At 40.6% G+C, this 21,815-nt stretch overlaps 1 protein-coding gene and 1 long non-coding RNA gene across 5 annotated transcripts in view; one reads left to right on the forward strand and one right to left on the reverse strand.

Annotated features, from left to right (window-relative positions):
* The window catches only part of LOC119143615, a 66,145-nt gene extending 55,918 nt beyond the window's left edge, over window positions 1-10,227 (reverse strand). Inside the window, exons 1-3 of one of the 2 annotated variants that reach the window (XR_005102755.1) lie at window positions 9,932-10,227; window positions 9,177-9,286; window positions 7,683-7,818 (exon numbers count right to left, since the gene is read on the reverse strand). This is a non-coding gene — a long non-coding RNA (uncharacterized LOC119143615). Of the gene's footprint in view, window positions 1-7,682; window positions 7,819-9,176 lie in introns of both variants that reach the window. The other variant, XR_005102754.1, reaches the window with a different exon arrangement.
* A 401-nt stretch (window positions 10,228-10,628) lies between these two features.
* Window positions 10,629-21,769, forward strand: CTSO (cathepsin O). 3 transcript variants are annotated; one of them, XM_037378093.1, is made up of 8 exons: window positions 10,630-10,891; window positions 11,923-12,028; window positions 13,173-13,306; window positions 14,497-14,664; window positions 16,182-16,303; window positions 17,521-17,684; window positions 18,137-18,229; window positions 19,298-19,445. In XM_037378093.1, the coding sequence occupies exons 1-8, from the start codon at window positions 10,700-10,702 to the stop codon at window positions 19,324-19,326; spliced, it is 1,008 nt and encodes a 335-aa protein (XP_037233990.1). In that variant the 5' UTR covers window positions 10,630-10,699; the 3' UTR covers window positions 19,327-19,445. The 3 variants fall into 3 exon arrangements, with proteins under 3 accessions (XP_037233999.1, XP_037233990.1, XP_037233981.1); XM_037378084.1 differs by lacking the exon at window positions 19,298-19,445 and adding an exon at window positions 19,869-21,769 and having other exon boundaries at window positions 10,632-10,891; XM_037378102.1 differs by lacking the exons at window positions 14,497-14,664; window positions 19,298-19,445 and adding an exon at window positions 19,869-21,769 and having other exon boundaries at window positions 10,629-10,891.
* The last annotated feature ends 46 nt before the right edge of the window (window positions 21,770-21,815 follow it).

Below are 21,815 nucleotides of genomic sequence, written 5' to 3' on the forward strand. Positions count from 1 at the left end.
ACATTGCATTGCATACTTGGCTTTCAAGCGAGATGGTATTAAGCTTGTCTTAACTTTGCAGACCTTAAAAGGGTCAACACTAAAAATGAAAAATCTATTAGGAACATGAGAAAGTATCGGCCATTTGTTTCAAAGTCCAAACAAAATAATGAACATCTCCATTTTCATCTGCATTTCACCTGATACCTCTTGAGTAGAGGATGGCTGTACTAGCTGCTCCCACAGGTGGCTGCCAAGCCTGCAGTCAGCCCTGGCTGCTGTGGAATATAACTGGGACTCTTGAAAGGGCCATAGCCTCAGAAATCTCTCTCCCTTCAGAGCATTTGGATCCATCAAAAAAGTATTTCTTGATGCATAAAAAGGGATAAATTCACCCCACGCTAAGAGGTCCACTTGCTTTCCTGCAGTGCACTGGACAAACAGCCACACCGGGCCTACCAGGAATCACGACTCTGTGGCCGTTTCCCTGGCCGTGCTTCCTCACATTGCCTCCCTGCCCAAGCTGGCTACCTCCGTTGCCCCCCACCAGCTGCATGACCCAGAGGATACCTTTGACTACACAGAATCCCACTCAGAACAGAAGAATGAGAATTATTAAATTCACTTGAATAAAGGTAAAACAAAAGAGCAAAATTAACCCAAATCTACACAGATTTAAAATCAAGGATCTTTGAATAAAGTCCTACAGCTGTAAGACCAACCTTAAAGAAAAGTGCACACCTCACCTTTTGATAAGCATATTATTTCTGCTTCATAACCCGACTACCACATGGCAAAGAGGAGTTCACAGGTTATAGCTAGGGCACTGTGGTTGCAGGGTCCAGCTAAATGTACCCCTCTTTATAAAGAAAGAAGCAATCTGCCGGTAATTCAAATGCAGCACTGACCCACACCCAGCACTGTTTAAGGCAGACTGCGCCTGTGTAATTAGCAAGGGCAGAGTGTAATCTGGCAGGCCTGCTGGGGAAAACGAGTTCCTGAAAGCTCTGAAACTGGGCTTAAGTAAGCACCTTGTGCCCCAACAGTTAGTTTCCATTTTAATTGCACACATTTTACCATAACATTGGCTCCAAATTACAATAAATTGTTAAGGCAAATAACATAGCTTTTTGAATAAATAAAATAGCTATTGAATTGCTAGGGCCAGCCAGTTTGCGCTTTAAATACAGACCATGTTTCAGGTAATGCATATTCCTCCTAATGCTGGACCACAAATGTACATAATAACAAACTACTAAGCACTCGTTAGTGCTCATTTACTTCTGCAGTCAACAAATGTGAAATCTAATTTGGTAGCAGTATATACTCTCTTTGCATTCATTTTGGCTGGGAATAAATCGTGGTGTTGGCTGAAAAAATTCCTCTTCTGATCATCAAAGTGAAGTACATCAGTTTAAGAATCATATTCTAAACACATCCTCGATTCTCCTCAGCTCAAACTATACATCATCAAATTTCACTAAGTTTTCAGTCATCTCAAAATTCTTGAGCATGAATAACTCAATGAGACAAACTGTGTTTCAAGCACAGAAAACATTAAAATTGTTGCAACATGTTCATCGTCAACCAAAAGCAGCAGTACATCTGGTGTTGGCTCTAGCCTGGTAGCAAGGTTACAACTCCTTTAGCCACCCCAGAGACAAATTCTGTTCAAGTTAAAAGGAAAAATAAGCATCTCAACCTCAAAATAAAAATGCTATGCATCCATACATGGTAACCTGTCAATAAAGAGCCGCGCTCTATTCCAGAGAAAACAGCAGTCCATCACAAACAATAAGCAGAACTAGTTGCTTCTCTGTCAGAGAAGTCAGAGCGTGTACCTATCTCACACATTCACGTCTGTCCACGAGTATCGTGCCTAAACTCGCCAGTAGTGACTACACAAGCACACAAAAAAACTAGTTAAGATGCTACATTTCACCAATAGTATTACAACCCAGACATACCAATAACTTTGTACACACACCTAGACGATATTGACAGGTTTAAATTTAAAGAGATACAACATAGCTTTCACAGTTTTAGCTTGAACATCATCTACACACATATCTATTTCTTCAGACAATATGTTCCCTTAAGAATTACCTCAATCTATTTAACAAAAGTAATTTAAAAATATGTTACAGCAATGTTGTTCATTTTCACTGAGACACAGTCGTTAAATCTCTCACATCTAATAAGTAAGAATTAGTTTCCCTCAAATTCTACCACATTGTAGTTTTATACTCTTCAGATACTCGGCTATGGCAACAAATGCTGTGTACATGGCTAGCCTGGTAATTAAAATGCATTAGAAAAAAATTAAGACAAAAATTAAAATGTCAAATACTGTTTTTAAAAGCAGAATGTACTTCTTGATTCCTTTATAAAGAATGATATTTTCAATGATCTCTAGGATAAAGGGCTTCAAATTGAACAAACTCTCAATCTCCCAAGGAAAAGTTGAGATACATGAAAATTTTCCTTCTTAGAAAGTAACATGTAACACTTGCCATGATCAGGATTTTCAAAAGAAATTCCCTCTCCAGTTCTCCTTTGTGCTCAGCTACATCTGAGAAGGTACGAGGTATAGACCAGGGAATCTTAAGCGCATTATTAAGAAACTGCTTTATAAAAATATGACCAATAAAGCTTCTACTTCCCGGGAACATTAGAAAAGCAGTGCAGTATACTCATGAAACAGAATAAGCCAGACTTGGAAGTATCCTTTTAAAACTAGGATTAAGTTTTGCTAAAAGAGAAAGGGTAAAGTAAAAAGTAAAGCTAAAAGTAATCTGTCATGTTTTAAATTACCCCCAATACAATAAATACTTGAGCAATTAAGGAAACACTGTTTCTTTGTGCAACAGTTCCTGACATCATCTAAATTTTTCAAAACAACATAATTTAATCATCTGGGAAACTCCACTTGCACTGCCATGTATGGTCTTACACAGGAGGCTGACACTATCGGTTTATAAGAGGAAAACTAGAAGCTGTAACAGGATTTTTCTCTTCCCCCTGACAAGCTGTAGATAAAAGTTCAAGGTCCATAACCAAGATAAACATACAAGGCTCAACTGTGCTCACCACAGCATTAATTTTGCACCAGTATAATTCCACACTCGCTTAAATGGGGCTCCCCCTGCTTGACACCATCTAAACCCACCGCTGGGCCCAGAGAATAGTAGTGGAATGATACTTTTGTTTATAGTCTTAAGAAAAGCATCAGCTTAATTTAACATAATTTCAAATAAATGTTGACTGTTAAAATAACATTCCAAGTCCAAAAATTACATAAACAACTATAAGCCCAGCACTGATTTGCTTAACTGACACTTAATTTTCCTATGATCCCCTAACTTCAAAATATGCTCAAATTCTGATTCATAAGATGATTAATTTTTGTAAAAGGAAACCTATATGAACCCTAAAGTATTTTGTCTTTCTGCATAATAAAAGCATTTTTGCCTCTTTCTTGGCTCCAGATTTTTAATAAGCATAATAACTGTATATGATGCATTCCTACTGCACTTTTTTCTTCCCAAATAGCAAAATCAGTTCTTACAACTGAACAGCAAATAGCCCAGAATAAGGAAGGGATTAGAATGGAAAAACAATCATGGAGTCATAGAAATAAAAGTCAAGGATCCTTATCTGTCATCCAGTTCATTTCCTTGTCCTTCAGCAAGTGAAATTTTCCAACACGTCCCTTATAAATATCCAGCGCATATCTTTGTTAGCAGCTCCATGCTTTGAAACACATTCTATTTTAACTTAAAATATTTGTAAGTATTCAATACTTATTAGTATTTACTGTTTGATCATGTTTGCATATACAAATGCACATACACATCCTAACCAACACCTGTAGAAGGTTTCATTACCAAGAAAAAAGCCAACAAGCAAACAGATACTAGAATAACACAGTAAAGTTTAAAATGGACAGAAGTAAAATGGATCAAAAATGTAATAGCTCAAGCATTGCTCTTTGAGTTAAAAACACTGCATAGATAGGCAAACTGAAATGAGACAAAGATAGGAATTCCCTAGGTGTGTTTGCAGTACCACTCAGGATCTGAGGACTAAAATACCAGGACAATGACATAGCACTGATGCACTGGCTGAAGATGACAACCATGGCAGGTTACATGCTCCCTATAGTAACAAAAGAGGAAGACAAGGGCACAGTCCTAGTCCTCACTTTTTCCCCAAATCTGTTTTCCTGCATACTAATCCTCCCATTCACAACAGGCAGCTGGGTCCTACCCTCCTAGTTTATAAAAGCTGTAAGACTTCAGAAAAGCTTAGCACCTTCAGCAGCACGTACGGAAATGGTGACAACACAGGGGTGAATTGCACACAAGCAGCAGTGGGGAATACAGGAAAGTCACTCCTCTTGCATAAAAGCTTGCTGTTAGAACAGTACCTAAAGCAACAAAAAAAACCCCAACACAAAACCAAAAAAAATAAATAAATAATTAACCTTCCACCAAAACTTCAACACAATAAAAACAGTATTTCTTCTTGCAATGACTTTACTTTCTGCCCCACCTTAACAGCATGTGGCACATTAACAACAAAATCTGAGCTAGACTGAAGTCAGCTGCTGATGCAAAACAGACCTCCTATTTCTGTGCACAGGTTAGTCATGAACACAGACCTCATGCCTGAGGTGCAAATCTGACCTTGGTTTTACACTGCTGACCTTCCCACAAAAAGCACTAGAAATCTATGGATATAGAACACAACAGGGACAAGGTATAATTTCAATAGTGGTATAATCGTAGCAGTAATAGTCACAACTGATTCTCATCAATGTGATTGGAAAAATCAGTCCTTTTAAGTTCCACAGTAAAACAGAAGTGGAAGGCATCGTATACAGAACACAGAGAATATAGGGTTGGGCTAGATTCAACAGCAGTTGTGAGTTTATATATATATACATATATATAAAACACTAGAGAAAATCAGTAACTACATCCTCCAAAAAGTAGTGCAAAACTCTATTTAGGATATAAATACCTGGATTATTCCTGAATGAATACGTGAAAAAGTACCCGAATGGTACTTTCTTCTTTGTTTCTCATTTTACTTAAATTTGGCAAGTCCTTCTACCAACAGAGTCACTGATGAATTCACGAAGTAATTAATGAAGGATGTACAAACAAATTAACTAGAGGTTTTACAGAAATTTGTAAAGTGGATTCTGCAAAACAATATTAATTGTACTTACAAGCACTCTGTCCACCTCCCATAATAGTCAAACCATTTGATGGAAGAAACAGGAACAACTAAAGTGAATCTAAGTTTATCAATGCTTGTGCCCTTAAACCAGGCTGCACCCAATAGATCCTGAATTTCTTCCTGAAAAGCTGACCACTTACCCCACTTTCTGGGGATAATTAAATCTTTAAAAGACAAAAAGTTAACAGGAAAGTAAGATTTGAAAGACCTGGATCTGAGAAGTTCTCTCAGCTGAGAATACTTAATGTCAAGTTATTATCCACACTGGCAATTGGGACTGGCAATGAGGACAGAAAATTAGAAATGGCACGGCCACCATTCTAAATGCCAATTCTCATCTCCCTAAAACTGTCAAGACTTCTTTACTTCAGTCTCACTCAGAAAGGATGTTGCTCCTAACCATATCTTTCTGCATTTTCAAATTTTGATTCACCATTTGATTTGAATTATTAGCTCCACTGCCAGCCTTCTTCATTCGTAATTCATCTCCTACTGACAAGACTGAAGAAAAAAAAAATAAAAAAAGAGCTAGAGACTTACTGGTGTTCAGGATATTCAACTGAGATACAGAAGAATCAGGTTTGAAGAAGCAGGTCCTACAGTTCCTACATCATTTGCAAAGAAAGATAGCTCTACCAGGAGAGACCTCATGGTCAACACAGTTGTTTATCACAATCTAGCTAAGGCAATTCCTTGCACAGCTTGGTTACTCCTGCAAACCCAACTATTACCATGTGTAATTTTCCCTGCTTCTCACAAACTTCAAAGTCTACCTCGGGGCTCAGAAAAGACAACTTTGGAATGCTAGCTACAGAAACACCGCTTACTTACCCTCACATTGGCTTAAACAGGACCAGATTGCATCCCCAGATTGCAACTGTCACTTCCATTTTAATAATTGTTACCAGTGCAACTATATTAGCAAACAACACCTCTGCAAGGTCTTAAAATAAATCAATCCTTAGACTTATCCTGAAATAATTTTCCCCCAAGACTTTTTAAGAAAAGGCGCTCAGCTCCACCTGCTGCCAGATTTAGATTATTTCTCTTTGAGACCAAGGACTACACTACACAAAGGGACCTATTTTCTATTTGTTAAACATTGTATATGCATGCAAAAGGCAGAAGTCCAAACTGCTGTTATGTAGATACCTATCAAAGTGAAAGGCATCCCCTCTCCCCACAGGTCCATTAGCACACCTCGTTACTGCCCTTAGCAGCAGCGGTACCCATCCTTGGAAGACCTGTCTTCAACTCAGAACTAATTTATTGTATTTTGCCATTGTTTGCTACAATAATTATAAACATAGAGGCCAAAGGACACTGAAGCTAAGCTGCCTAACAAGAGTCAATTAACTATTTCACACAGCTATGCAAAGATCACTGGGGGGGGGAAGCCAGTATACTAAATATTAAGATGCTCTCTCACTCTGACTCTGTAGTACTATGAAAATCCACCCACTAATTATACTGCTATAAGTTACAAGTAATTTGAGAAATGGGTGTTTTGCATTTGATGAGAAACAAATCCTCTTAATAAAGGAATAGGTTCTTTTAAAGAAAAACACTTTACAATGAGTTTAGAGATTCCTAAATATATATTCATTATTGCTTCTTCCTTTCATATGCACCCTTTGGACTCATGAAGTGCTTCTAATGAGTAGCCAGAATAATAAAGAGATATGTAAAATGCCATTAAAATATATTTAAAAATAAATGTTTTAAAATATAAAATTCTAAACCAGATCTTCTGAAAAAAATCTTGCAATAGAAACAAAGTGTACCCATGCATAAAAAGATTTTAATCACCTGTCTTGCGTGACCTGTATGGCTTACCTGTGTCAATGAAACAATACAAATTGACATCAATAAAATCTTTAAAAAACCCAACCAACCAGTCAAAAAAACCCCCACAACCTTTACACCCTATTCCTTTTTACAGGCCCGATTCTGATATTTTTACCAGTGTAATTTCTTCTACCTTAATGAAGCAAAACTAGATTTACACTGGAGTAATTTAAAACAGAACAGGGACTGTGTGCCTATAGACAGAGCTCTCCATGCACTTTGGTGGGATTGTGTTCATCTAAGGACAAGTACGAAATGCTTTAATAGCATGGTAGTTCAGTGGAAAAATAAAGCATTCTGAAACACTTTGGCTGTCAGTCTCCTACCTTTTGCTGTCTGTTACATTTCTATTCTCCCTGAGCCAGTCATCAGAGGAGACACTGACTTTTTTAACACTCTCCCCTTGAACAAGGTAAATTGGCCCACCTACATAGTGCAGAGAGGGCAAATCCAGAAGAAACACACTTTTTCCTCTTGCTATGCTGTACAGAATTTTTAATGCAAATCAGTCTGGTATATTTCCTCCTATTTTGGAAAAATAGGTATATTTTGTTTGTTTATTTATTTTAATTAAAATAACAAACAAAACCGCATGGTTTTGCAACTACCTTTCCAGAAGTCCTCTGCTGCCCTCATGTGTTTCACAGGAAAAGTAACTCTTGAAGTCTGCATAAAAAATAAAATAGCTCCTCCAAGCACAACAGCTTCTCCGGTTACGGACGAGCCATAGTCCATGGATAATAACTGAAAAATAACAGAAAATGTATCTTTTTTTCCAGTAAAGCTAAGTTGACTGGTTTAGCATTTAATTACTATATAACAAAATAAGAACATTTATTCAGTTGGAGATAATCATCATTTCCAAGCAATAGATTTCAAAGCTAGCATACTTTTAGTATTTAGTGAAAGCTGATAATGTTAGCCTGGTGGAAAAACACTTTATTTCAAAACTTACTTTTTGTCAAAGCTAATTTCAGTTGCTTATGCTGACTGGCAAAGTAACTTCTTTCCTGTTCCATTATACTATACTGTACAGAATAAAATCACGTGACAGTTGCACTAAGGCTCCTGTTACTCGTGATCAGTACATCCAAGGTGTGGTTCCCATACTGAGCTTTCCTTTGACACTCCCACCAGCTGCTGCCCTGCACTTGTCCTGGGGGTCTCAGTGCCCAGAGTCACAGTTTGATGGACTTTGCCTCAGGATTTGGCTGCTGAGGTTCAGACCACCCTTTAAAAGGTTTCACCATTCACTTCTTGTGTTATTGTCTTCATCCTATCCAGTCCCTACGCTGCTCCTAGACCTCATTATGTCAATACAAGTTTGTAATAAGTTGTAGTAATATCCCTTATGGCAATGCTGGGTTTACAATGATAAAACATATCAGGATAACCAATAAAATCTGCCCTGTTATCAAGCTCTTTCATACTCTGGCTAAAAGCCATGAATAGCCCTCCCATACCAAAAGTGGTGACAGATCAGCCAGTCCCCCAGCAGTCATTCCACAGGAGGGGGAAGGCAAAGGTAGAGATGGATCATGATTCCCACATTTGTTCAACCCTAGACATGAGCTGTTGGGTGGGATCAGATCATAAACTTTCATTTATACTGCCTGAACTACCATGATTGATCAATCGTTAATCTACATCCCACCATATGAATGCCTTTAAAATGCCTCAACATCTCAGTAACGACAGTATGTTAAACTCTCCCTTCTCTACACAGAACTCTAGGCTATAAAGCAGAATAATCTATTTTTCTTTCCATCATTAAGAAAATGTACCTGCACGGTAAGTGTTCTGCAAATAAACACCAATGCTCCGTTATCAGCAGGGTGGACTGGAAGGAACTGTTGCCATCCCATAACTAAAGTACTGAGGGTTGTTCTCCCTTCCCCGACAGGTAACAGCTCTGGTACAGTAGTCTCATTTTAGAATAGTGAGGGGGGGTTTGTAAAATTGCTTTATATTTGTTCAATTTTTTAAAAAACAGTAAATGCAGCATGAGGACAGCCAACACCAGAACACTTTTGCCATTCTGGTGACAGAAAAGAGCAAAACACCATTTTATGTGAAGGGGGGGAGAGGGGTTAAACGCTTACCTAACACAGAAGACTCTGTAGTGCTGCTGATTAAAGTTATTCAAATCCTTCTCCAGTCACCACCGGGGAGATGCCAGGCATCAGTCACGCACTCAGATTGCTGAAGCTACCTGTACCTCCCCAAAAAACAGGCAGCCTTACCATCCCAGAGAGGAATGCTAACAAAAAATCCAGTTCTCAGAAGTCAGCACGCCCGGGGGGTGACAAGGCAGCGAGGTGTGCAGGTCACCCAGTGGGGCTGCCCTCACCCACCCTCCACCCACCTCAGGCATCCGTTTAACCCCCTGTCTTTTACTTGCCAGCTCTGTATGCACCTACTGTTACAAGTTACAGATACACGGATCTCCTGGGTTTCATACAGCATCGTTTCTCTTTCAAACTTATATTATCGGATAAAAATGCTGCAAAAAGAACACACTGGCACAATCCTCCACCTCACCCTTTACAAAGCCCATACTCCAACACGAGTTTGATGTTACACAACACAGCAATGGCAGCACAAAAACTTCACAAGTGTAACTTAAAATTTCAGCACAAGGGAAGCCTCGTGTTTTCCAAACACAGCGCTGCGAGGATTGCTACCAGCACCACAGGGCAGGGCACCGCGCTGTGGTAACGGGATGGTCAGGAGAAAAGCAACGGAGACAACCCAAACACAGACTGGGTTTAAAGAAACGTTCTGCTTAACTGGCGATGGAAATTAACAAAAAGGACTGTGTTAACTGACACTGGAGTTTTAAACGCCAAGCACTAACCTGCTTGCTCGAGTACCTGCAGATGACTGGTCTGTAAGGAAAACCATGAGCCACCCGAAGCCCACACAGGTTTCCCTCAAATCTTTTCTGCAACACAAACCAGTCGCGCCGGGCACCAGAGGCTGCGGGCACTGGGTGTGTAACACGGGGTAGCCCTTCCCTCCCCACCAATGCTCCCCTCGCTAAAGCTCCGTTTCTGCCGCCCCAAAGCAGCCAGGGCGCCTTCCCCTTCCCGCTGGCTGCCCGGTTTGCCGGTACCAACCAGCTTCCCTCTCAGTGAAGGCCTGCCGTTAACCTCTAACCCACGAGCTAACGCCCGGCGCCGCTTCCCGCCTCATCCGCTGCCCCGCGCGCCTCCCCGCGCCCCGCCCGCAGCACGGCTTCCCGCGCGCCGCGCCACGCGCAGCGCCACACCGCCCGCCGGGCGGCGGGAGCCCGCGGGCAGCACCGGCCCCAGCGCCGGCGGGAGCGCGCCCAGCCCTCGCAGGCGGCGCGACAGGCGCGGCTGCCGGGCGGCCACCATTTCGCGCCGCGGCCCCCCGCGCCCGCCTGCCCCAGACCCGCTGCGGGGGGAGGCTGGGGGCTGCCTCTGGCCGCAGGCTGGGAGGAGAGGAGGCGTCAGCCCCCTTTGCCCCACGACAGCAGCCCGGCCCACAGGCGCCGGGTGGGAAAGCGCCCCCGAGGCCCCACCCCGCCATGACAGGGCGGTCAGGGGAGGGGCGCCGCCCGGGGAGCCGGCAGGGAGCGGTTCTCGCTGCCCGGCGCGGCATGGCGGGTAGCGGCGGTGGCCCCCGCCGCCCCCTGAGGGTGTTGGCGCTTCTTTGCTGCCTGTTGCGGGCCGGCACCTGCGCCCTCCTGCCGCCGGCAGGCACCCGGCCCGGGGAGGAGGGCGGCGGCAGTCAGGGCCGCCCTCCGTGGGACGGAAGCGGCCGGGAGAAAGAAGCGGCGGCAGCCCTCCGGGTAGGTGTCCTTGCCCGCACGGACACTGCGGGCTCCGCCGGAGGAGGAGGAGGGGTGTGAGGTGCCGCCGCTAAGCGGGTGGCTGGCGGGCGGAGGAAGGTGGCACGGCACGGCACAGCCCCGGAGCGCCGCTACCCGCTCCGGCGTCCGTTGCAGTTTCGTTTTCCTCGGCCCTGCCCGCTGGGCTTCCCCCGAACCGCCGCCCGGGGGTGGCCGCTGCCCCCCGCCCCTTCCCCGCGCCGGCGCCAGGTGGCAGCCTGGGGCCGCGGCGGTGGCGGAGCCGGAGGCGGGCCCAGCCCTTCCGCGCCCCCGGCTCCGGCCGCTCGGCGGTGGCCGCTGGGGCCGTTTCGCAGGGAATCGGGGCGGCCGCGCCCCCGGCAGTGCCCCCCTTTCCCCTCGGGGCGGCCCAGGCGGTGCTGCCAGCACGCACTCGCTCAGCGCTGCGGTGAAGTCTGCGTAAAAAAGTGGCGTTAAGCGTCTTTAGGCTTCGTGTCGAACTTTGTCTGCAGCAGAGGGGGGTGGGGGTGTCCCATTGTCTTGCTTTTGTAGGTCAAACCCATGGTTTCCAGAGATCTAGGATTCCTGATAACTTAAAGGTTAATTTTTAAATGTCTCTAGGCCGTTATACTGCCCTTTTGCTTTATGAGGAGGTGAAGCGATACAGGGTTAGCTCTCACACAAAGAGATTTTTAAGTCTCTCTGAACCACAAGGTTTGTTGTGCTGCTGGAAGAGGCCATCAGATGGCTTGGACACAATTTCTTCTTGGCTTGGCTGGTTTGGCTGTCTCATACCATTTTTTTACTGTCTGTGCCCTTAACATTAAATGCTTATTCCGTGTCTTTCTTGAAGTTGAAATCTGTCTAATGGCATTTATATTGGTTTGCTGGGAATCCACGGTGGATCTGAGGGGAGCAGCTGTCTTGTTACCCAGGTTCATGTTTACTGGTGCAAACCTCTTCTTTCTCTGCTCTTATGGTTTTGTCACTACTTCTAAGTTAATAATGCCCGCTAATATTTCTTTTTCCTTCAGGAAAGTGCTAAAAGAATTAGGTTACTGAATTCATCATCAAAAGATAATACAACTGCTTTCTATGGAATAAATCAGTTTTCTCACCTGTTTCCTGAAGAGTTCAAAGGTACATTTTCTGGCTGCTGCTATTGCCTTTTCTTTTATTTTTCTTTTTTTTTTTCCCAGAACCTTGTGTCTTTCACATTTATGGATTGTCCCAGTGCTGATAGTAAGCTAGTTTACAATGTCTGGCACCAAACTGTAAGTACTTTGGAAGAATACAACAATCGTTTCCTGGGGTGCACCAAGCCCAGCACAGCTAGCCGGCCGAGGAAGGGATGGGCCCACCCTGCACTGCACTCACCTCAAATACTGTGTGTAGTTTTGGGCACCTCAGTATAAGGACATCAGATGGTTGGACTCGATGATCTTAAGGGTCTTTTCCAACCTAAATGATTCTAGGAGTCTGATCCTGTGTTTCTCTGGTCTTGCAATGTTGAATTGCCCAGAGCCTGAATGCGATTTAATACATACACTATTCCTTCTCCTTCCTTTCTCCTTATTCCTTCTCACAGGATCTTAAAGCCTTCTTTATTTGCAACAGTTTTAAAACTGGAAAATACACAAGGTTCTCAAGTACACCCCCAAGACGAAACTGGCTACAATCCAAACAATGCTTTAAGGTCCCTGGCTGTACTAGGATAGCCATGACTTTCAGGAGCAATATGACACAATTTTTTTTTTACAAAGTAAATTTTCCTAGTCTTCCCTTCTTGCTGTTCAAGTCTGCTCTTAATTCTATTCATTGAGGGATTTTGCACCTTTTTAAATTTTAAATAATTAAGCAGCTTTTTTTAGTGAAAAACTAGCAATTTGCTTGTCTTTCGGAATCTATACGTTATTCTCTTATTTTTCTCTTTTTGCTTGACTAAAATAAAGTAATATTTTTCAGTAAGTAAAACGTTGTAGAAAAATTTCAAACAAGATTTGGTTTATGGAATGGTTATTGATCAGCTAGTAAATCTTCATGCTTTGTACATACATTCATTGCCTACTTGAGATATTTCTGTTCTTTCTAGAACTCTAGGAATATTTACATTCATTCTGGAGTACAATGAGTATTTTGAAATACATTAATTTTCGATGTATTTGAGAATGTGATGTAATCTCATGATTGTAACCACAGATCAAAGTTTCCTCTTGGGTTTCTAGTAAAACAGTAGTTTGTGGGGTTTTCTTAGTAGATTTATAGATGTTTGTATTTTGTTTAGCTATTTACTTAAGAAGCATACCTCGCAAACTTCCCAGATACGTGAAATTGCCAAAGGGAGAGGAAAAACCTTTGCCAAAGAAGTTTGACTGGAGGGATAAGAAAGTCATTGCAGAAGTGAGAAATCAGCGGACAGTAAGTCCTGGTGTTTTCCTTTTGTGATTCTCAAGCACTGCTCAGAGGCAGTTCCAGCAGGTAAGTTGCAGAGCACAGTGAGGGTTTTGGAAGGGACCAGCACTGCCTCAAGACTCGTTGGAGAGCTGGCACAAGCATGGCCCGCTGAACATATGCAAAGTCACATCACATTTTATGCAAAATGGGATTAGACTTAAACGCATGAGGTGTAACTGTTGTGCATTTAGAAATTACACAGTTATAAACTGTGTGCAATACGTTTTTTTGATCTAGTTAACTAAATCTGCAAATATTTTGCTCAATGTGTATTTTGTCTTTTCCTGAAGAGACTGAGCTAAGTTCAGTACCTGACGTCATCCCCCAGTTTCACCTGGATGTGTATAGATCCTTTGCTGTTGTTTTCTGTCATGATTGAATGCCCGTGGCTGGTCACCACCTACATCTTTACCATTGAACACCTCGGGGGAGGCATTCATGATAGGAAGATAACCAGACCCCACAGGATTACAGTTTATCCCAAAGTGACTATGGTCACTGGTAAGAAACAAACAAGCTGATAAATACCCAGTGAGTTTCCTTTCTGTGCTTCACATAGTGTGACCTGGACCTTACCTAGGAATAAATTCAGCTTCCTATTTTAAGTGCCGCAGTTTAAAGAGCCTAGAACTGCAGTATAGATTCTGTTACTGTCTAAGAATTTTGTTTTATGTTTATTTTCAGTTTACTGTTTCTTAAACTGTCATCTAATACATTTCTAAAGAATTCTTCAGACTGTGCAGCATTATAGACTGTCCTTAAGTGCATCCTTTTCAAAAACTTACTGTTTAATGCGGTTTAAAAATTATTGAATCCTGAGACCCAATCCTTCTTTAAGAAAATAGATATCTCACAGCAAAAAGCATCTTCAGACCTGTCATAAAGGCCAAAAATTAATTTGGAAGGAATCCTTAAAATGAGACACCGATAATGCAATTCTAGCTTTCAGAAAGTACAGGGGGGGAGGGAAACAGTTCATATTAAATGGCTGCTTAAATTTCTGTATTATTGCCTTAAAAACAAGGTTCAAGGAAAATGTAGCAAACGAGCATTAGAGAAGACCCTTTCGACTTTATTTTTTTTTCCTTTTTACGTGAGGCTTCAAAAACAAACCTGACTTTTATTTTTACCCGTTTACTTTCTCTTTGTACCAGTGTGGAGGCTGCTGGGCTTTCAGCGTTGTGGGTAGTATAGAGTCTGCCTATGCAATTAAAGGAAATAACCTGGAAGAACTCAGCATACAGCAGGTTATTGACTGTTCATACAATAATTATGGCTGCAGCGGGGGATCCACTGTTAGTGCTTTGAGTTGGCTGAACCAGGTTTGAAACTTTTCATAAATCTCGAACCCTTTCTTAGCTTTCCTGTTACCATTCCTGTTTACTGGGAAAAAAATGAGGGGGAAAGTGCAGTGTAAGGTTGTATGAGATTTTTTTTTTTTTTTTAATGTATGGGTGTGCAGGTATATATATATACACATATGCATGTGTTTGTGTATGTATGTGTGCTTATTTATTTAACCTAGAGTCAAGCGGTTCAAGCAGAATTGAAATTTGATTGGAATTTTATGGTCTATATATGTTTTTTGTGAATAACAAATCAACCCATAGGGGTTGAAAGTAACGTTCCTTGAAACCTACAGTATTGCCACTGAATTAAATCAGAACTGAGACATACAGTGCCAGTGTAGGAGGAGTCATTTATCCGTGTGTTGTTTTGTGGATTTAAGTGTCCAGTTTAACCACCAGCATTTGGGGAAGAGGAGGGATGTTAAGATAATTCTGCTTTCAAATTTTTGTGGTTCCTGTTGCAAACACTAAAATCATGCCACAAGTGTGGAGAACCTCAGAATAAAATTCACTGCTTTTACCGTTGTTTCACTTGCAACCCAAAGCAATGAAAACACAGACATAGTTTCTACTTTAGTTGTAGCTAACACATTTCATTCATGAAAAATGCAAAATGTACGTTACTATACATCAGCAGAAACATTTTAGTATCTTTAAAAATAAAAAGCACTCTAGGACAACAGTTTGAGTATAGGAATATTAAAAGAATTCCATAGTTATTTAAGTTTTAAAAAAGAAATTATTTTTTCTTTTAAGAAACTGTAATTATGCTGAAGGGTCATATAACTATGGCTAATAACAGTCTAGATACTTGTTTAATTTGCATTTCAAGAAAGACTGAGGATATTCCATCTAGATTCATCTGAAGCAAAATTCTCTTTTGCTTGACCACAGAGGAACTACAAATGAGTTGGACTGGAGAAGACACTGTCATAAACAGACTGTACTGCAGAAGACAGGAAAAGTATAAAATGTTGATGCAATAGCTTTGTAGCTGGACTTGGAACTGTGGCAGCCGTTATAATATGTTGTATACCTGTGTGAGGATTTGATGCCAATAACAGAATTTGACTTAATTTCAGTATTTTATATAACTGTTCTTGGGATACTTGTAGTCTTGAACTGTCCCAAGGAGAGGGTCATTTTGTGTGTGGGTGTCATTTGAAGGGAAAGAATAGTCATTCATTAAATGAATGCATAGTCTCTGTGTCTTGAAACTGATGAGATTGCTCATAAGGCTAGTTTAAACCAGAGACCTTGTAAATTTCATTCATTTTTTAAAGACTTGTGAATCCCTTCTGAAGCTTTCTCCACAAACAAGGAAACTAAAGATAGCAAATACCGTATTTCCCAGCATAACATTCTTATTTTGAATCTCGCCCAGAGCACACTGACTTTTGAGTGAGTTCTGAGGTAATTTTCAATGTATTTTGAGCTTTTTAGTGTTAAAGTCAAATGTGTTATATTCTCATTCATTTATCTTCTTGCAGACAAAAGTAAAACTCGTGAGAGATTCAGAATATACTTTCAAAGCTCAGACAGGACTGTGCCATTATTTTGGTCACTCAGATTTTGGAGTTTCAATAACGGGATTTGCTGCATATGACTTCAGGTAGCTGCTATTGATTCTTTTTATTTGCTGTACTTTTCCTTCTGCGTTCAGTAACTGTGAAATAAGCTAGAGCCAATAGTGCATTGACCGGCCAAAGGTTATGAAGTTGATTGCATCAGTTGTGTAGCTGTGTACTGGATAAGAATTAACACATAACATTTTTGAGAGTTAAGGTTTGCCACAATGAATCTGCTCAACCCTGTCATCACTAAGCCTGTTTGAACTAGAAAGCTTAAGTCTGTGTCTTCAGATTATGTCTTTTACATTGGCTATGTTTAAACTGGAACGTTGAGTCACATACAATTTTTAATATATTCTAAGTGAACATTACACTGCTAAAGTATCAGAAATGGTAAATCCTACCCATAGTAAGTGGAATTTGTTGATAAAAGTTAGGAAGTATTCAGTTATTTCAGTATTCATTCATTTGTATACCCATCTGCATCCTCCTCCAGTCCATAACTTTACAAACAGTGCTGTCAACTGAATTTTGTAAAGACAACTGGTAACTTTTTAGGTTTCTGTACCAAGAAAGTTTGTTTCTGATTTTTATTAGCACAATACAGCTGCATACTGAACTTAAAGACAGGAAATACAGTTTTGACTAGGAATTGAATTACTGCCAGATATAAATAACTAAAAACAATTACAGCTTTGCCAGTCTGTATTTGCCAAATTTAGTTATTGCACATATCATGCATGATAAAGATTTCCTGTTCCATTATATTATATAAGTAAAACCATATGAGGATGCTAATGGTAGATATCCCATAGTGGTAATGTCTTATGTTTTGTAATGTTTGAGATACGTATTTTAGTGTATTATTAGGTATGATATAAGAGGTACTTCTGCATGTTTGAAAAAAGAGTGGGAAGTAATAATACAGGCTAATGGTTTGTCCAAAGCTGTTTTTAATTGAGAGGAGTGATGTATAAAAGGTATGTAGTGCTCACCATTGCCCGCTGACTTTACCCAGAAACCTGCTGCTTTTCAATAGGATCATATCTTTGGATCTGCACCTTTTCCATAGTCTTTGTGCCCTATATTTATGTTACTGTATTGTATTATATGAAATATGTATTTATTGATGTATGTTATGTGGTGTGTAGAACTCAAGAGGAAACAGTTTAATTATTTCATTTTAGATTACCACCTCTCGGATTGCTTTAGTGTGCTAAGTTAAGTAACTAGGCATTATCAATCACTTCTTTCACAGCGGTCAAGAAGAAGAAATGATGAGGATGCTTGTTAACTGGGGCCCTTTGGCAGTAACAGTAGATGCGGTTAGCTGGCAGGATTATCTTGGTGGGATCATACAATATCACTGCTCCAGTGGAAGAGCAAATCACGCTGTTCTTATCACTGGTTTTGACAGAACAGGTGCGTTTCCATCAACTGAACTTCAAATCAGTAGGTTTTTGTCTTTCTTCTCTTATTTGCAACTTGCCTCCTGTAGGGCAAATTATTAAAATCCAGGACTGGGAGTTCTGTTAAAATCTGTTTGGTTTGGTGTCATATCGGTTCTGGAAATGCAGCCTGATCGCAGGAGGAAAACTCTTCTTGTCTGGCCTCCTTCACTTCTGTGGGACTTTATGTTCTTGTAAAGGCAAGAACATGGCTGTGTTTCTTTACACTAGCAGAGGATATATCCAGTCTGTTCAACTCTGGAATATTAGCTCTGTCCTCTGTGTGCACAACAGTAGGTTTCACTGTACTATATCGTCAAACTGTCAGAAATGATGAGATATTAAAATAGTAATTAACGCTGTTAGATGTTTTTTACGCTTCCCAGATCTTGGGTGGTCGCTCATTGATGAAAATGTCTCTTCCAGGTAGCATCCCTTACTGGATTGTACAGAACTCTTGGGGGCCTACATGGGGAATAGATGGCTATGTTCATGTTAAGATAGGCGGCAATATCTGTGGTAAGTCTGACAAAAAATATTTCAAGTGATAAAGGCCACATGCTGGGATATGTTTCTTCATGTACTTAAAGTGATCTAGTGGGATCCTGAGAGAGGAAATACAAGGGATTGCTGTGTTTTAAAAGAGGTTAGATGAGTCCAGTAAATAAAGTGGTTGCCGGTTCAACCAAGCCATATATTTGAATGCTTGAAAAACACTATGCAAAGATAAAGCTGGATACGGCACAACCAATAAAGCGCTATTGTACCTTACCATATAGAGGTGATCGCATTGTAAAGCGCATGGTCACGTATCATGGTTGGAGGTTAGTGCTGTTGCTATCCTCAGTACAGGTAAAACAAACCGATCTGGAAAGTGGATCTGCCTCTGCTTGGGAATCGTGTACCCTGCTTGTGGCTTTTCTTGCAGGGCAGAGGTATAACTTTTAGTGCTACTTCCACCTGCCCTCTTTACCATTTGCATGAGATTCTTCTTGGTGTTTGAGGGGGTTATGTAGTGTTTAATACCCAGTGTCTTCTAAATTGCTGGATATGGAGGTAAGGCAGGTGAAGCTCCTGTTTACCGGCAAAGATTGCTGAGCCAAATTGCTGGGATTGGACTACCAGTTAGTGTGGTGTGTGTCCATTGAATTTTTGTCTGTTAGATTAACACTGGAGGTCTTCTGTTGGCTTTTCCTTCCGCGTAGGTTTCAAAGTAGCTCTCAGTCATTGTAAAAGGTGTTAAGATGATGTAAGCCATCTGCAAATAAGAATAGATAATACTGCATTTGTCTGCACTCGGTAAAGATCAGGACAATGTATCCCATCATAGCTTTTCCATGTTGCTGAAACTTTTGTTCTGACTGTTGTTGTATAAATGCAGTATTTGCAAAGAGAAGTTTAGAAGTAGTGCTAATTAAAGCAACTCAATTGTAGAGGTGGTCAGGAAGAACAGATGTGTTATTTTCAATATCTCATCTTTCAAAAAGCAGGCTTTTGCACATTTTCTGTAGCATGCCATGCAAGAACATCCTGCAAAGGCCAGTAGTTTCTCTTTTTACCCCATAGATTATGTCTTCTGGTTTATAGGTGCTGTGACACCACTTTGGAGGGTGTAAGAGCCATCACCCTTTGATACCTTCCCAGGCTGTTGTCAGACTTGGCTTTCAGTGCTGGAAAGAGTACAGTACAAAAAGAACTGAGCATGAATAAAAGCCTAGTTCGTTCTGTGTTTGTATATATGTACAAAAATGTGTCGTGTAATAGGATTTGTGATCTCTAGTCTCTTGGTGAGCTTTCAAAGCTGCATAGCTTCATATTGTCTGTACATTGCTAATGCATGTGATTAGAAAGGAAGAGGATATCAAAGTTTAGAGGGCTTTTCAGTGCTGAGATTGGACCAATGCTGAGTCCTCAGAAAGGATGTAAAGTTTTGAACATGAAAGCAGAGGGAGGAGGAGAGTTGATCTCAGCTATAAACAGTCAGGCAAGGGAGAAATAAAAGGACTGCAGCTGATTCCCTGCCTCCCCTGCCTGCCCCCAGCAGTTCACCGACTGTCATGGCATAGATGGCATTATATGAATTCTGGAAACTTATTTCTGGCAAGTTTCCACTTCCAGTATTTATTAATTTTTATTATTATTATTATTTCATTTGTAGGTATAGCAGATACAGTTTCATCAGTATTTGTTTGACACTTAATGGCCAAAGACCACAATAATGGTTTGGACACACACTGCATATGAAGATTTACTTCAAAACAACATTTTCTGAGATAAGGAATTGCTGTAAAGGCAATTCCTGCTTTTAGGCAATACAGGGATGGGCTGGCTGGAGTTTTTTGAAGTATTTTTATTTGGAATGTGTGTTGCACGTCAAATCTCTCATGGAATAAGAAGACTCAGAATCAACTGCAGAGTATGCAAAAAGAAGTTACAAAGGTGGACTGAAACTGTGAGTGTGAACTCCATCCAGGTGTTGAATACTACTCCATAAAATAAATGTGACAAGAAAAGAAGTGATGACAGATGATAAGGAATTTGGATCCAATAATCAATAGAATGACAGTGTATAATTGAAATGCTTTGAATATAAGAAGGATCATGATTAGGTCTGCTTTTATTGGACAGTAGGAAGAAAATACTTCCTGTTATTCTTTGATACTTGGCTTTTCTAGCACCTCTGACAGACACAGCCTCCTTTTTGTTAAATCTTACTTTTTCTCTGAAGTTAGAAGAATAGAGGAGGGAAACACCTAGTCAAATGTTTCCTGAGCAGCCAGTGTCTCTGAAGTGCTGCGGTCCTTCAATTTTAGTCTTTAGACCTTTATTAGGTAAATGTAACTTAAGAGCTTTTCAGAGCATGTTTTGGAAGGTGCCTGGAATGTCAGTGTCTTCTGCATTCATTTGTTAGATGGGTAGAAAAGTAAGAAGTAACTGTATTTAGGCAAATGGAGGCAGTTCTAGTGATTTAATGTTGTGTCTTCTGGCAGGATGTATGTGTTTGCAAATCAGCTTTTCCGCGCTCTGAGAGCTGTACCAGTTCTGTACCTTCTGCCTTCTCTACTTCACGGCTAACAGTGAAGCCAGTTGCGAAGCAGAAATTAAAAACCTCCCTTATTACAGAAAAAGTGTCAGGGTGCAGTTTGTTAATATATATTTGCCACCTTTACAAAGTCAGCAATTACAGAATATTCCAAACTGAGTCAGGGTTAAATTTCTCTACATTAATTGAATTAATAGGTGGGACTTGCTGAGAATCGAAAAAGGGTGCCAGCTTTGCTGACTTGTAAAACTGCTGTTGCAGGCAAATATAACTGAAATTCACAACCAAACGTAATTCTAAAATGCTCTGAATCTTTCACCTGGAATGCTTTACCTGACTCTTTTAGGAAACATTGCTAGGATACGTATTGAAACAGTTCTGCAATTTTTGCACTAAATTAGCTCTACCATGTTAACAGATTGTTGTGTTATAATCTTTTTTTATGACAAATGCAATGAATGGTCATAACTGTCTATTGTAAGTATTGCCATTTTAGTCCTCCTGCTTCTAAGTGTTAATATTTTAAATGAAACTTAGACCAAGTGCAATGGTCTCACTACTTCAGGTTCTGCTACTTACTGCATTTACTGCGGATTAACAAAAGAGGAAGTCTTCTGTAGTTTTGCTGTCTCCTGTAGAATGGCCTTCCCTTAACAGTCTACAAACAGCAAATAGTGCACTTCCATAACTGGAAAACAATAGCCAACATTCCTAATAGGCATTGCTAAGGACAACGTTATTAAAGTAGTATCAAACACAGATGTCCCACCAGTGGTTTTGAGGTGGTACTACCCCAGGTGTAAGTACCTAAAGTGCTAAGATACAGAACAACTCACCAGAAGTTAAGGCCTACAGCATATGTCCCTTCCAAGGGAAACATTTAAAAAGACAAAAGTCAATCTAATAAGAAGACAACTTTATCAATATTGTATAGACAAATTTGTCTCGCTTTATATCAATTTTACCCTTATTTCAATGATATTTTGAATAAAAAAAAACTTAAAATGCCCATGAAACTGTTGTTTGAACTTCATGCTTGCGTTAGAAGACAACTTAACAAAA

Source organism: Falco rusticolus, chromosome 1 (assembly GCF_015220075.1).
Source record: "Falco rusticolus isolate bFalRus1 chromosome 1, bFalRus1.pri, whole genome shotgun sequence".
Classification (NCBI taxonomy): domain Eukaryota; kingdom Metazoa; phylum Chordata; class Aves; order Falconiformes; family Falconidae; genus Falco; species Falco rusticolus.